This window comes from Giraffa tippelskirchi, chromosome 11, assembly GCF_054371585.1.
Source record: "Giraffa tippelskirchi isolate mGirTip1 chromosome 11, T2T-mGirTip1v1.2.pri, whole genome shotgun sequence".
Taxonomy (NCBI): Eukaryota; Metazoa; Chordata; class Mammalia; order Artiodactyla; family Giraffidae; genus Giraffa; species Giraffa tippelskirchi.
In genome coordinates, this window is record NC_137285.1 from 120590076 (window position 1) to 120606232 (window position 16157).

At 38.2% G+C, this 16157-nt stretch overlaps 2 protein-coding genes across 2 annotated transcripts; one reads left to right on the top strand and one right to left on the bottom strand.

Annotated features, from left to right (window-relative positions):
- The first annotated feature begins 1032 nt into the window (after positions 1-1032).
- On the top strand, positions 1033-1971 carry LOC145526313 (olfactory receptor 52E8-like). Its single transcript, XM_081541675.1, has one exon. It carries the CDS (start codon positions 1033-1035, stop codon positions 1969-1971), a length of 939 nt encoding a protein of 312 aa, XP_081397801.1.
- Positions 1972-9871: 7900 nt separating this feature from the next.
- LOC145526340 (olfactory receptor 52E8-like) lies at positions 9872-10810 on the bottom strand. The gene has a single exon (XM_081541781.1). It carries the CDS (start codon positions 10808-10810, stop codon positions 9872-9874), a length of 939 nt encoding a protein of 312 aa, XP_081397907.1.
- Between the last annotated feature and the right edge of the window lie 5347 nt (positions 10811-16157).

Genomic DNA, 16157 nt, shown 5'->3' on the forward strand with positions numbered 1-16157 from the left:
AAATAGGGAAAAAATGGGTATCCTGAAGCATTCAGTCAGAGCTTTAAACCTGAGTCAATCTCGCTAAAAGAGAGATGGTTTTATATCTAAAATTAATTTTGTAGCATTGAATTTTGTGAAGTCAGTGACCTTATAAGGTAAGGTCCTATTTCAAAGAATAAAACACATGTCTTTATACATTGATGATAAAAGTAAGAAATAACACAAATTTAGAAGCAAAAATATATATGCTTAGATTTTTTGTAATAACATTTTAATTGTAATATAATTGCTTTACATTGTTGTGTTAGTTTCTGCTGTATAAAATGAATCAACTCTATGTATACATATATCCCCACCCTTTTGAGCCTCCCACTCCTCTAGGTCATCACAGAGGACCAAGCTGAGCTCCCTGTGCTATACAGCAGCTTCCCACCAGCTATCTATTTTACACATGGTAGTGTACCTGTGCCAGTGCTACTTTCATAGCATGTTGAGGGAGAAATATATGTCATGTTAAGTCCTGGTGGGGAAAGCTCATTGATTTCAACTGGAAACCCCCAAGGGCATATGTTAGAGTAATATTTCTGGTTAAGCAAATGGTTTTAAAGGCTGCTTCTGAAATCTATAATGATGCCAATGCTCACAAATTGTAATCATTTATCAGTGGGATATGAATGTGTGTATCTTCTCTCAATTTATAATTAACATTTCAAAAAGTTAGAGCCTAGTATAGAATCTTATATTAACTGACTTGGTATAATTTCTCACTAAAACTAATTTAGATTATCTTGTCCAATGTCTCAATATCCATTCATTTCTTAAGGAATATTCTCCTTCATGTGCCATATATAGCAATGAAAGTAAATGAGAGGAAGAGAAGTCTGTGGAATAATGTCCTCTTTCTTCTGTATTTCTAGAGAAAGTGTGCATACTTATATCTTATCGTTCTTCTGCAGTATTAGCAATATTGATGAGGCATTGGGAAGCCTTATGTAGAACTAAAGATTCCTTCAAATGAGTGGAGCGTGACCATCAAAAGCCTTTGCCAATATGTCTCCAGCCAATAACTCATGGATTCACCCCTCATCTTTCCTGTTGCTGGGAATTCCAGGACTGGAAAATATGCAAGTCTGGCTTGGCTTTCCATTTGGTATAATGTATCTGATTGCCCTCCTTGGGAATGTTACCATCCTCTTGGTCATCCAGACTGAACACAGTCTTCACCAGCCCATGTTCTACTTTTTGGCCATCTTGGCTCTCACAGACCTGGGCCTGTCCACGGCCACTATTCCCAAAATGCTAGGTATCTTCTGGTTTAACCTCGGTGTGATTTCCTTTGGGGGGTGCTTAACTCAAATGTTCTTCATACATTTGTTTACAGGCTTTGAAACATTCATGCTTGTAGCCATGGCTTTTGATCGCTATGTTGCCATTTGCCACCCTCTTCGATATAACACAATCCTCACCAACAGAAATACCTGTATTATTGTGGAAATAGGAATGTTGAAAAATTTGGTTTTTGTTTTTCCACTTATATCCCTCCTTCTAAGGCTTTCATTCTGTGGACATAATACTATACCTCACACCTACTGTGAGCACATGGGCATTGCCCGTTTGGCCTGTGTCAGCATAAAGGTCAATATACTGTTTGGATTAATCCTTATTTCTATGATACTTTTGGATGTTATTTTGATTGTTATATCCTATGTGAAGATTCTACATGCTGTCTTCAGACTCCCATCCCGGGAGGCAAGACTCAAAGCTCTTAATACCTGTGGTTCCCATGTGTGTGTCATCTTAGCTTTCTTCACTCCAGCCTTTTTCTCCTTTATGACTCATCGATTTGGACACAATATTCCACGTTATATCCACATCCTCCTGGCTAATTTATATGTGGTCATCCCCCCTGCTCTTAACTCCATTATTTATGGGGTGAGAACCAAGCAGATCCGAAAGGTGGTGACAATATTTCATTTTAAAAAAGCTTGACTCTGAACACTTGATTTGAAAAGAGCCTTAAAATAATTTTCTTTTCCATCCTTTAAAATTAAAGTGTCCTTAAGATTTTGTGTAGAATATTCTTTACAGAATATGAAATTAAACATCATATTGAGAGAGTCAATTCCTAGGCAGGTTGATAAGAAGTCCAGGGTTCCCGAGGAGGAGAAAGGGGTCTGGGGCTCTCCAGGAGAAAATAGGGTTCTGGAATGCTCAAGGAGGAGAAAAGAACAAACATTTTTTTTCCCCTCTACATTCCTTAGTCTTAACCACATAAAGCGTTTTTTCTTTAAGCCCAGAACTGATGATTACACAAAAAACAACTCAGTTTAAACTCTGTACTAAGGATTATATAACAACAATGTATCCTGCTTGAGGACAGTTTCTCCTTCCTGGAAACCTTCTGGCTAATCCTGTTGTCTTAAAGTGTAAATTATGGGAGTGGGTCTTGTAAGATCTTTACAACCTCCAGATATTCTTTTGGTTTATTGTAATAACTAATTAAAAAGTGTATAATTCCCTTGCTAACACTAGCGAGGGGGGCACTCTCTGTGATCTCTTCTGATGTCTGTGTCAGAAATTTTCTCTGTCCCTTTTCTTACTTTAATAAAACTCTGATACACAAAAGCTCTTGAGTGGTCAAACCTGGTCCCTGGTCCCGAAGCTAAATCTTCTTCGGAGATCACGAATCCGACATCGTTCACTGTAAGCTATCAATATTTCCTTATTTATATGCAGTATCAAATTGGAGATAAATTTACAGAGCATTTACTAGTCCCTAGACAAAATTTAAATTTTATTGTTAAATAGTTAGGTGTAATTTATTTCTGTAACAAATATTACAATCAGCATTTGAGAATTAAGTCTTAATGCAACTCAAGTAGTATTAAATAGCCTCTCTATACAGAATTCATTGATTATGATAGAGGAGTGCTGTGCTGTCTTAGCTGTAATAGGTCTAACTAGACAATGCTGTAAGATATGAGTTCCAGAAACACTAATCAAAGAATCTGAACACAGACCTTTTTGCTTCCATGGTAGAGTTGGTTCCGATGAAAAACATAATCCTAAAGTAGAAAAAAAATCAACAAGCAACATAGGCATAATTTTGTATTCAATTTCATGCCTCGTAATAGCAACTGAAGCAGTTACACAGAAGTGAAACAACTCAAAGGGCTTGTAAGGCTTCACAGGATACACTCATTTTAGGCTCTAATTAAGATCAAGGTAAATAAAGTACAGCAGGAGAAAGAAACAGATATAGCAGGTAAACATAGAAAAAGATTGAAAATGTTTAGGCACAACTCCTGGGATGATTTATCAGTTGTACATACTGAACTTCATCTTTGTTGTGAATCACCAGCAAATGTTCAGACAACTTGTGTATGTGTGCTCAGTTGTGTCCGACTCTGCAACCCCATGGACGGTAGCCCACGAGGCTCCTCTGTCCACAGAATTTTCCAGGCAAGAATACTGAAGAGGGTTGCCATTTTCTTCTCCAGAGGATCCTTCCAACCCAGGGACCGAGCCTGTGTCTCCTGCATCTCCTGCATTGGCAGGCAGATTCTTTACCACCTTGCCACCTGGGAAGCCCATAGTTTTACCCAAGCCAAGGCACATATCTACTGAGAATCTTTTAAACCTTACTGTTTGTATAGAGAAATCTGGGATTTCCGAAGTATAGATGGGCATCATCCAATCAATTGAAGGCCTAGATAGAACAAAAGACTGAACTTCTTTGAAGAAGTTCTGCCAGCTGCTAAGTATATCTATTCCAATTATGCATTCTGGAAAAAACCACAAAAACGTTTCAGAGACTAAGTGAGCCAATGTGAGATGGGCCTGTGTTAAAATTTCATTGCTCATCTGACTTCCTAAAGTCCCTTCTCTGACTGTATGGACTTTACAAAATATATATATATTTACAATATACTACTAAGAAAATAAAAAAATCAAGTCCCAGACTGAGAGAAAATACTTGCAACATATGTATCAGACAATGGATTTGCATGCAGGCAAATGGTTGCAGTATGAAGTACTTGCAGTATGAAGAACTTTTTCAGGCCAATAATGAAAAGACAGCTCAATTTTAAAAATGAAGATCAAGTTTTAATAACTATTACACAAAAAGATTACCAATGCTCAATAAACAAATGAAAACATGCTCACTACCACTGGTCATTAGGGAAATGCAAATTGAAGCCACACAAGATACAATTACAATCAAAATTTTTAAAATTAAAAAGACTAGCCATACCAAATATTAGCAAGGATGCGAAGCAACCAGAACTCTTATATATTACTGTGCATGTGTGCTAAGTCGCTTAGTCGTTTCTGACTTTTTGTGACCCCATAAACTGTAGCCCCCCAAGCTCCTCTGTCCATGGTGATTCTCCAGGCAAGAGTACTGGAGTGGATGGCCACACCCTCCTGCAGGGGATCTTCCAGACTCAGGGATCAAACCAAAGTCTCTTATGTCTCTCGCATTGGCAGGTGGGTTCTTTACTGCTAGTGCCACTTGGGAAGCCACTGCTAGCTTGATGTAAAATGCAAGATTAAGAAAACAGTTTTGTAGTCTTAAAAATATTATTTAACATACGCTTGTCATATGACCTAAGCAATATACTCCTAGGTGTTTATCCAAAAGAAAGAAAAAAAACCAATTTTTTTTACCAAAAAAAAAAGAAAAAATGGCTGCACACGGATATGCATACAAGCTTTATCTGTAATAGCTTTGAACTGAAAACAAGCTGTTGAACCTACAAGATTTTAATTTGCTAACATAATGGCAAAAGGGAAAACAACCTTTTAATACAGAATACTTCATGAGTTTTACAACACCTATTCAGCATACTTTGGTTAATCAAGAAATGAACTAAAAATAAGAACACAAGATGGTGCAAAATTAATGAGCACTAACTAAAGCAAAATGAATAATTCCATTTACATAAATACAGTCATCATATATATTACTAGACATTGTATATATTTCCTAAAATGTATATACATATTTAATATTATGATCCAAAAATATTTAAATGAAAGTAAATAATTATAAATAAATAAATTTATCCACTGAACATATTTAGAGGGTTAATATTTAATGTGTTAATACATATCTTTGTAGGTATTTGGAAAGTTTTGGTACAACATCCTATTCTAGATCATTAATTTGATCTTTAAATCCTTAAAGCCTGGAGACTAGACTTTGCTATGCAAATTTGTTGTTGTCTTTTATAGTATTATCTAAAACAAAAATTAATGAATAATCCAGAAGAAATAAAAATAAAACTTTTCCTATCCAATTTTAGAAAACAAAAACAACTTGTATCAATATTCTAAAGAATTGCTTACTATATTTTAACAAGTTAAAATAATAACACAAGAACTGTATTTTTAATAGTCTATTATTTATTTATTTTAATTAAGGTATAATTGATCTACAATGTTGTGTTAGTTTCAGGTATACAGTAAGGTGATTCAGTTATATAGACTTGTATCAATATATCTAATTTTTTCAGATTCTCTTCCCTTATAAGTTACTAAAAAATATTGAGATTATAGTTCCCTGAGTTATGCATTAGTTCCTTGTAGAGTATATTTTTTGGAGAAGTTTTAGATTCATGAAAAAATTGACTGGAAGATACAGAAATTTCTCTTATATCCTCTGTCCCCACATGGATAGTCTCCTCCATTAAACATCACTCACCAAACTAGTAACGTATGCTACCACTGATGAACCTATATTGACACATCATTATTACCCAGAGTGAGTGAAGTTTACATTAGGATTCACTCTTGGTACTGGTATTCTTCATGAGTTTAGACAAATGTATAATGATATATATTCACCAATGCAGTATCATACAGGTCTTTCCCTGCCCTAAAAATCCTCTGTTCTCCTGTGCTATTCATCCATTTCCTAGCCCTCAACTTGTGGAAACCACTGATTTATTTACTGTTGCCATACCTTTTCCAGGATGTCATATAGTTGGAACCATTCAGTATGAAGCCATTTTGTATTGGCTTCTTTCTCTTGGTAATATGCATTTAAATTTCCTCCATGTCTTTTCATGGCCTATCAGCTCATTTCTTTCAATGCGAGCCAATAATCTGTTATTTAGATGTACCACATCATCTTTCATCCATTGAAGGATGCCTTGGTTGTTCCCAAAATTTGGCAATTATGAATAGACTTGCTGTAAACGTCTGAATGCAGGTTTTTATATGGATATAGTTTTCTACTCCTTTGGGTAAATATCAGCAAGCATGACTGATTTCTGGATTATATGGTAATATTGCTTTTAATTTTGTAAGACTACCAAATATCTTCCAAAGTGGCTGCACCATTTCATTTCTACCAGCAATGCAGACAAGGCAAAGGAACTAGAGATCAAATTGCCAACATCCGTTGGATCACCGAGCAAGCAAGAGAATTCCTGAAAATCATCTATTTCTGCTCTATTGATTACGCCAAAGCCTTTGACTGTGTGGATCACAACAAACTGTGGAAAATTCTGAAACTGATGGGAATACCAGACTGCCTGGCCTGCCTCCTGAGACATCTGTATGCAGGTCAAGAAGCAACAGTTAGAACTGAACATGGAACAACAGACTGGTTCCAAATAGGGAAAGGAGTATGTCAAAGCTGTATATTGTCACCTGTTTATATAACTTATATGCAGAGTACATCATGCAAAATGCCAGGCTGGATGAAGCACAAGCTGGAATCAAGATTGCTGGGAGAAATATCAATAACTTCAGATACGCAGGTGACACTACCCTTATGGCAGAAAGTGAAGAGGAACTAAAGAGTCTCTTGTTGAAAGTGAAAGAGGAGAGTGAAAAATTTGGCTTAAAACTCAACATTCAGAAAACTAAGATCATGGCATCTGGTCTCATAACTTCATGGCAAATAGACAGGGAAACAGTGGAAACAGTGAGAGACTTTATTTTGGGGGCTCCAAAATCACTGCAGATGTTGACTGCAGCTATGAGATTAAGACACTTACTCCTTGGAAGAAAAGCTATGGCCAACCTAGACAGCATATTAACAAGCAGAGACATTGCTAACAAAGGTCCATCTAGTCAAAGCTGTGGTTTTTCCAGTAGTCATGTATAGATGTGAGAGTTGGACTATAAAGAAAGCTGAGTGCCAAAGAACTGATGCTTTTGAACTGTGGTGTTGGAGAAGACTCTTGAGAGTCCCTTGGACAGCAAGGAGATCAAACTAGTCCAACCTAAAGGAAATCAGTCCTGAATATTCATTGGAAGGACTGATGTTGAAGCTGAGACTCCAATACTTTGGCCATATGATGCTAAGAAACGACTCATTAGAAAAGACCCTGATGCTGGGCAAGATTGAAGGAGGGAGGAGAAGGGGATGACAGAGTTTGAGATGGTTGGATGGCATCACCAATTTGATGGGCATGAATTTGAGCAAGCTCTGAGAGTTGGTAATGGACAGCGAAGTCTGGCATGCTGCAGTCCATGGGGTTGCAAAGAGTTGGACACGACTGAGCAACTGAATTGAACTGAGCAATGCTCTTTTTCTTTTCCTAGTCTCTTTCTTATTTCCCTTTCAGTTAACTTCAGTAGTTTTCATAAACCTCGACAATAAAAATCTGGAAAGATTTCAAGCTTTTTCACTGATCACTTTTTTTTGATGCTTTGATAGGCCTACTTATCTGTAATGTGGCTTGATATCTGGAATATTAATCTGTTTTGATCTGAACTTCTAGATGTGAGATATAGGCCTTGTACTGTGTATGCATATATGTTAAGTCACTTCAGTTGTTTCTGAATCCTTGAAACCCTATAAACTGTAGCATTCTAGGCTCCTCTGTCCATGGGATTTTCCAGGCAAGAATACTGAAGTGGTTTGCCATGCCCTCCTGCAGGGGATCTTCCCGACCAGGGATCGAGCCCTCTTCTCTTATGTCTCCTGCATTGGCAGGCAGTTTCTTTACTGCTAGTGCCACCTGGGAAAGCCATATAGGCTTTACCAGAAACCTATATTTACTATTATAAAATTAATATATATAGTATAGTATTGGCACATGGATCGAAAAGTGGATGAGTGAATCAAGAAATAGACCTATGTCTATACTAGTATCTGATTTTCTCCAAAAGTGTCCTGAAACACAGTGCAGAAAAGATGGACTTTTCAATAAATGGTTCAGGATTAATTGGGATATCATATAGGACACTTGGTCCTAATTTCACATCAGACACAAAAATAAATTCTAGATGGGTCATAGAGCTAAATGTAAAAGTAAAATAATAAAGCATATTGAAGGTGTTGCTGTTGTTTTTCAGTCACTAAGTGATGGCCCACTCTTCTGAGACCCTGTGGACGGTAGCCAAACAGGCTCCTCTGTCCATGGGATTTTACAGGCAAAAATACTGGAATGGGTTGCCATTTCCTTCTCCAGGAAATCTTTCCAACCCTGGGATTGAACTTGTGTCTCCTGCATTGGCAGGCAGATTCTTTACCACTGAGCCACCAGGGAAGCCCATATTGAAGGTAACATAAGAGAATATCTTCATGTTATTGAGTTCAGCAGAAATTTCTTCAACAGGACTAAAGAACAATAGCTTTATTGAAAAATACTTATACACTGAACTACATTGAACAATACAAGTTGAATTTCTCAAAAAACACTACATAAAGGGTTAAAAGCTAGATCATATAGTGGGAGAAGATACCTGCAGGATACGCACATCTGAGAAAGAACTCAAATACAGGGCATAAAGAGAACTTTCATACCTTCACTGGAAAAAATTCTACAAAAATGAGCACAGATTTTAGAAAGTGTTCTAAATAAAACATCCAAATGGCAAATAGACATAGTTTTTATGACACCATTAATGGCCAAGAAAATGTATACTAATGCATCACATATCCCACATAATGGTAACAAAAACAAATATACATCCACATCCATACACAGGCACACATAAAAAAGAAATAGTGCTGGTGAGGATGCACAGCAATTGGATGATACATAACTGCTAAAAATGTAAAATGATGTATAGTTCTGGAAAACTGGAACTTTCTATGAATACAAAAATAATCACTCAGCAATCATACCCTTAGAAGTTATAATTGCCTGCAAGTGTCTCCCAAACAACCTGTAGAGGAATATTTATAACAACTTTAATGAAAATAACCAAAAACAGGATAAAGCCTAAATGTCCATTCAGAATGGATAATTAAATTTGGTACATTCATAAAATGGAATACTATACAACAATAGAAAGTAACAAGTTTCACTATATGCAATCACATGAATCCTTCTCATAGATATAATTTTGAATAAAACAAGCCACCACAAAGGATGCATATTACATGACTTAATTAGTATTAAAACTAGAAACTAATTTATAGTACCAGATGTGAATAAATGATGAACCCTGAAGGTTACTAACTAGCAGTAGCATGAAGGCTTCTTATGAGTTGTTGGCAGTGCCACATATTTTGATATAAGTAGTAGGTTACAAAGGTTCTGTGCTGTCCTTAAGAAGCACAGGTACTCAAACAAATGCTTTTTCTGGGGCCACTGACTACGTAAACAGTTTGAATCACTTCCAAATCAGCATGTCAGAACTATTTTGATAGACCAACCTTTAGCAGTCTCATGATATGAATACTGCACCACCCAATGGAACTGTCTGTTTTCTAGGCCACTACCCTAGAATTGGGGCCACTTAAAAGACCCTTGGCATCTCTATAGGCAATATTCCTGGAGCTCTATGGGTCTTAATTACATTTCATTATGAATGAAATAATACTAAGGTCAAAGTCTGTTTTGCTGTTCCAAGATTCTGTAATTGAGAAACACAATTTCCTTTCTCTAGAGTAAAACACATATCTCTGAGACACCTTGTATCAGCCTTTTCTCAAAAAGATGCTTGAAACCCTATTCTGAATCTGCTTAGTCCTCACTCCATAGATAACAGGATTAAGGGCGGGTGGAACAACAACATATAGATTAGCCAGGAGAATGTGAATGCATATGGGGACATTCCTGCCAAACCGGTGGGTCATGAAGGAGAAAAATGCTGGAGTGAAGAAGACTAGAATAACACAGATATGGGAGCCACAGGTATTAAGCGCTTTTCGTCTGGCCTCCCGAGAAGCAAGGCAGAAGACAGCTTGGAGTATTCTCACATAGGAGACGACAATCAGAACCACATCAACAAGCACCATGGATATGAGAATCAATCCAAATGTTATGTTCACCTTTATGTTGGCACAGGCCAGTCGAGCGATTCCCATGTGCTCGCAGTAAGTGTGGGGGATTATATGGTGTCCACAGAAGGGAAGCCTCAAGATGAGAAACACCAGAGGGATAACCAAAATGAAATTAACACCAAACACCACAATGAGGATGAAACCAATAGTTTTGTTAGTGAGAATCAGACTATACCTCAAAGGATAGCAGATGGCAACATAGCGGTCAAAGGCCATGGCAACCAACACGACAGTCTCCATAGCAGTGAATATATGAATGAAGAACATCTGGGTGACACAACCCCTAAAGCTAATTTCCCTTAAATTAAACCAGAATATGCCCAGCATCTTAGGGATGGTGGATGTAGACAGACCCAGGTCAATGCAGGCTAACATAGCCAAGAAGTAAAACATGGGCTGATGAAGACTTTGCTCATTCTTGATCACAAACAGGATAGTGTTGTTCCCCACAAGGGCAATCAAATATATAAAACAAAAAGGAAATCCAATCCAAACGTGCATCTCTTCAAGGCCTGGTACTCCCAGCAGGAGGAAAGAGGAGGGGTGGAAGTCAGTGGCATTTGAAGGGAACATCTTCCTCCTGTTCTCTTGGAATCCCAGAGAAGACAAACAAATGATCACGTAGTTTAAAAACTCAAACCATCTCAAAGAAAAGAATATAATAAATTGTGAGCACTAATCAGAAGGAAATTGCGAAGGAGATTATATGCTATCTTTTAAAGTATGGATTCATTCAGATCTTCAAAAACAATAATTTTGCCAAGTGTAGAAAGCAAAGTCTTTGATTTCATAATATTACTAGATCAGGAATGTGGCAGTAGCCAAATAAAAAACAGATATGTACATGTATACATGTGTATACATATATATGTATATATATAATGCACATATATATTTATATATATACATGTACAGCAGGTAGATGGTAGAAAAATAAGTGCTTTGAAGTAAAACAGAACATGACAAGTAGATGAAGCTGGTGTCATTTTAAATTTATCATGAAGAAAGTCCTCTCTAACAAAGTGACATATAAGAGGTTACATGAATGCAGTATGAGGATGATTCAGCTTAATGTTAGTAATGAACATTAAAGACCTTTGACATGGGATGACACTTCAGTTTGAATTCTAGAAAGAAAAATTTTTAGAGCTGCGGAGTGTAAGGTGAAAGCAGTAATGATTGTTCTCTAACAAGGCTATTAAATAATGGCTTTAGGAAAGTCTGGGGGCTGAAGAAGCAGGTTTGTGAGGACGAGTAAAGAAGAAATTGAATTCTCCCTCCTTGTTTTATTTTCTTCTTCTGTTATAAGTGGCTGCTGTGGAAAATTGGAGCTAGGGGTATCTCTGCTTGGGAGATTCTCTGAGCACCTCAGCTAAGTGAGACTCATGTAAGATGGACAGACCAAGAAAGTCATTACATTCAACGTTTTCTTTTTTTTAAATCAAGCTTTCTATTGAAACCTCTGTAGAAACTGACTAAAAATTCTGGATAGGAGGAAAAAGAATGTGTCTATTTTAAAATACCCTTTTTTGGTCTATGCTTTTAAGAAAAACTGAGATTAACAAAAAACAAAGTGGAAGACTTTACCCTACCCCTACCAAAAACATTCCAGCAACACCTACCTTATGCTTCTCTGTTCCTTACAGCTCCAGTCCTGTTCAAAGGATCATTGTTTGTCGCTATTTGTCAGAACTCATGTCCCTCATGTCTGCCAATTCCTTACTCCTAGAGCCCAGCCTTGAGCAGCGCCACCTGCCTTAGCCATGTCCGTGATTCATATGCATGATCCTTTCAGGATCAGATTACAGCAACATCTCCCCATCTGACTTTATATAATTGCATAACTATAGAGAAAATTTATACTTGTGCTGCTATTAGCTCCCAACCCGCAGCCCATCTCACACAGAACCATTAATCCCTAGGGTCTAGAAGGTCTCTCTTCTCAAAGAAAGTAGTTAATCCTGTGACTGTATTTTTGTACCATGAGGTCTATGGTTACCACCTTCATTATTAGTGTCCACTCTACCCAGTTCCACAGACTCTATCCCTAAATTTGGTCTAGCAGTATTAAAATCTTAAAAGCTGTTGGCTTTGATTTACAAAAATAGAAGGAATAATTAGAATGTATGATATAGCCAGGAATAATAATTGAATATAAAAATGCTAATGCCATGGCTTGTAAACATGGTACTGAATTTCTGTGAGCAGGAGTCCAGGCCTTCTGGAGTACACATGCCAAAATCTTCTAGAATTGTGCTAATTTGTGGAATTTCTTGGAGATTGGAGCAGTAATAGGTTTTTTACTATACACACTCTGGACTCATAGAGATCCAGCATTCCCTTCCCCTGGGATCTAACATTATTGTGACTGAAAGTAGCAGCTTTAGTCTACCATGTCGGTATTCAGATTTCAGACATGCCTTCTCGTGATGTCTAAGCTCCTTGTCCCTTTTGTTGAGATGACCAACATATATTACATTTCCAGAGTCTAGATTACACCACAGATGAGGAGATTTACCCAACCAAGACAAAAGAGTGGTTGGTGTAAAGAGGCTAGAAATCTTCCCACATGTGAGTGGATACAGGAAAATAAATGCAAAATGAAAATTTGAGAAGTCAGTGAACATGGAAAAATAGTTTAGGAGGAAGGAATAGCAGAGAACAAAATAATTTACTGTTGAAGATAGCAGAGGACATCTCTCTCCATGATACATCACGAATACACCTTCGTACACAGAAGTGCATGCAGAACACCAGCTGAGAGCAGACAGGAGTACCTGACCAATGGAAAAGAATATATAGAACCAAAGTAGGATGAAGGAACTAGGGGGGAAAACAGGAGTGTTAGTAGGACTGGACCTGCCCTCAGCGGGTGGGGGAACTGAAGCAGAGGTCCGATTCCCACATTGGGACAATTCTCTAAGTCAGAAGAGAAACATTTAAGGCTGAGAGTGAAACAGCTGATCTGTGGCAGCCTAAATGGAATGAGAATCAGATAGTCCTTGCCACAGCCATACATACTCCAGACAGGGATACAGGTTCCCTAGAAGGCGCAGCAGCTGGGAGCTGGAGTTTAGGGATTGTGGAGAAATTCCATGGTGAGGGCTGTTGTTGACTGCAGAGAGACAGATTGAGGGGGTGTGAGGGAGGAGATTGTGGTAGGAAATGCCGGTGGAGAAAAGCCAGGCAGCCATGGAAGCAAGGCAATACTGCTGAGTCACTCGTAGCGGGTGGAGTCATCACCATAGCCTCTCTCTTCCCACACCCAGCATTGGCAGCTGAACAACAGAGAGGCTGGCCCATCAAACACCTGATGCACGAACTACAGAGTACAACCCCACACATGGTGCCCCTTTCAGCGACTAACACACTGATCTACAGAGTAGGACTCCAGCCAGGAGGCCCCCTCTATGTGCCTGACCTACCGAACAACAGAGAAGGACCCCAGGCAAGGGAGCCTTCTAAATGCTTGAATGAGCAGAGCTATGGAGAAAGACTGGCCAAAGAGGCCTTCTAATCACCAGCTACAAGAGGCTCGAAAAAAGACTCTGATAGGGCCACAACTCCTGCGGCGGAGACAGTCCGTGTCCCCTGCATGCTTGGCACCACCAGGGTCCCTGCAAGCCAAGCAGCTAGCCACCTTCACGCTCTGCCCCTCACTGGGGCAGAGTTGCCACCGGCAAAAAAAGTCTTCCGTCTATGTATGCAGGGTCACTTCAGTCGTGTCCGGCTCTTTATGACCCTGTGGACTGTGGTCTGCCAGGCTTCTCTGTCCAGGGGGTTCTCCAGGCAAGAATGCTGGAGTGTATTGGCCAATACTGGTTGCCATACCCTTCTAGAGCACTGTATTTCCTGCTGCCCTAGACATCAATTCCCCTGAGTACCTGGTGCTGCCAGAACCCCTGCCACCCAAGCAACTGCACCACCTCCACACCTGGCCTTCACTTGAGCAAACCCAAGTCCTCCAGGGAAGCCTCAGGAGCAAACCCAGTAGACAACTCACATGCAGAGGTGGAAATAAAACCACAGTTGAAAGCCAGGGCCAGAGTGGCTAAGGAAGAAGACCCAAAACCTCTGACCAGCTGTACAAGCTGCAGATTAAATCCACAAGATCAACTAGGCAGACTCTGTGTCTATGGAATATATTAAAGGACACTGAGAGCTCCCACAAAAGAAAACGCACTAGTTCTGATAGCTGTGGACATTGGAGGCAAGAACACAGAGGAGTAGGACCAGAATAGAATCTGAGCTGCCCCCACAGCAGGTCCAGAGGCCAGCACAGTGTTGGAGGGCATCCTAGGGAGGTGAGGTGGACTGTGACTCCCAGCGAGGGAAAAGACTCTGACAGCAGTGACTCAAGAAAAATTTGTATTATTCTTATGTTTTGACTTGTTCTGTAGATTCTTTTGGATTTTTTCTCTTTTTTTACCCTCCCCCAACCCCGTGTTAGTTGTCAGTTTTATTGGCACTATGAAATCTAATTAAGCTTTAGAGCTTTTTTTCCCCCTCAGTCACATTTTTTTATTGTCATTACAAACCTCTGCCTCTACCTTGGGCTTTTGCAGTTCCATGGAGTTTTCCTTTCTGTTTTGTTTTCTTTTTTCTTTCCTCTTCTTTTTTTTTTTTTTAATTTTAGTTTTTTAAATCTATTATTATTTTTTCTACATTTATTTCTTTGTTTGCTTTTCTTACTGTTCTTTTTCCCTTGCAGTTAATCTTTAATGTATATAAATCTGCTTTATCTACCTCTATTTAACTTTGCATATCCAATCTTTCTTTCTTTTCTTTGTTTCCTTTCCTCTCAAGATATTTGTTAGTTTTGTTTTCATAGCTTTATTCCCCACTTGGCATCTTGTTTTAGTTTTGTTTTTCAGTTTGCACTTTAGTTAGTTTTGTTCTTAACTGGTAAATATAATTTTTGATTTTTTTTGTTTGCCAGGTCAATCTACTGTATTTTATTTTTGTTGGACTGTTTTGATTTTGCTTATGGGTGTATATGTATATGTGTATATTCCATTATTCTAATTATTATTTACCTGATTTTGTAACTGCCATTTGTCTGGGGTTCATCTTTGGTGTCTCATTTTTAGTTATTTGTTTTAATCTCACTTAATGCCATAACAAATAAATTGTGGAACCTTCATTCCTGACCAGAGATCAAGCCCTGAGCCTTTGGACTGGGATCACTGACTCCAAGACCCTAGACTACCAAAGAACTAACCCTGGGGAGTATCAAATAGTGAGAACTCACACAAAGGAAACCACTTGATTATAAGACCTGGCATCACCCAACCACCAATAGCACCCTGTGCAGGACGCCTCATCTAAGCAACAAACAAAGCAAAAATACAAACCCAATCATCAGCAGGCAGGATTACTACCTCACTCAGCCTTGCCCATCAGAGGAAAAACAAACAAAAACAAAAACTCAGCACAAATCTCACCCGATAGTAAGCTTACACAAAACACTGGACTATTTCTAGGAGGACAGAAACCAAAAGGAAGAAAGAATTCAACCCTGAAGCCTGGGAAAAGAAGACCTCAAACACAATAAGTTAAAAAAAAATAATGAAAAAGCAAAGAAATATTACACAAATGAAGAAACAAACTAGAAACACAGAAGTCCAAATAAATGAAGAGGAAATAGGCAAACTACCTGAAAAAGAATTCAGAATCATGATAGTAAAGATGATCAAAAATCTTGAAAGCAAAAGGGATAAAATGCAAGAATCAATTAACAAAGACCTAGAAGAATTAAAGAATAAATTCATACAGAGACAAACAACAATTACTGAAATTAAAAATACTCTAGAAGGAATCACTAGCAGAATATCTGAAGCAGAAGAACAAATCAGTGAGCTGAAAGATAAAATGGTGGAAATAACTTTTGAAGATCAGAATAAAGTAAAAAGAATGAAAA

Coding starts and splice junctions, on each gene's coding strand:
- LOC145526313 (XM_081541675.1), top strand. CDS start 1,033: ATGTCTCCAGCCAATAACTCATGGATTCACCCCTCATCTTTCCTGTTG.
- LOC145526340 (XM_081541781.1), bottom strand. CDS start 10,810: ATGTTCCCTTCAAATGCCACTGACTTCCACCCCTCCTCTTTCCTCCTG.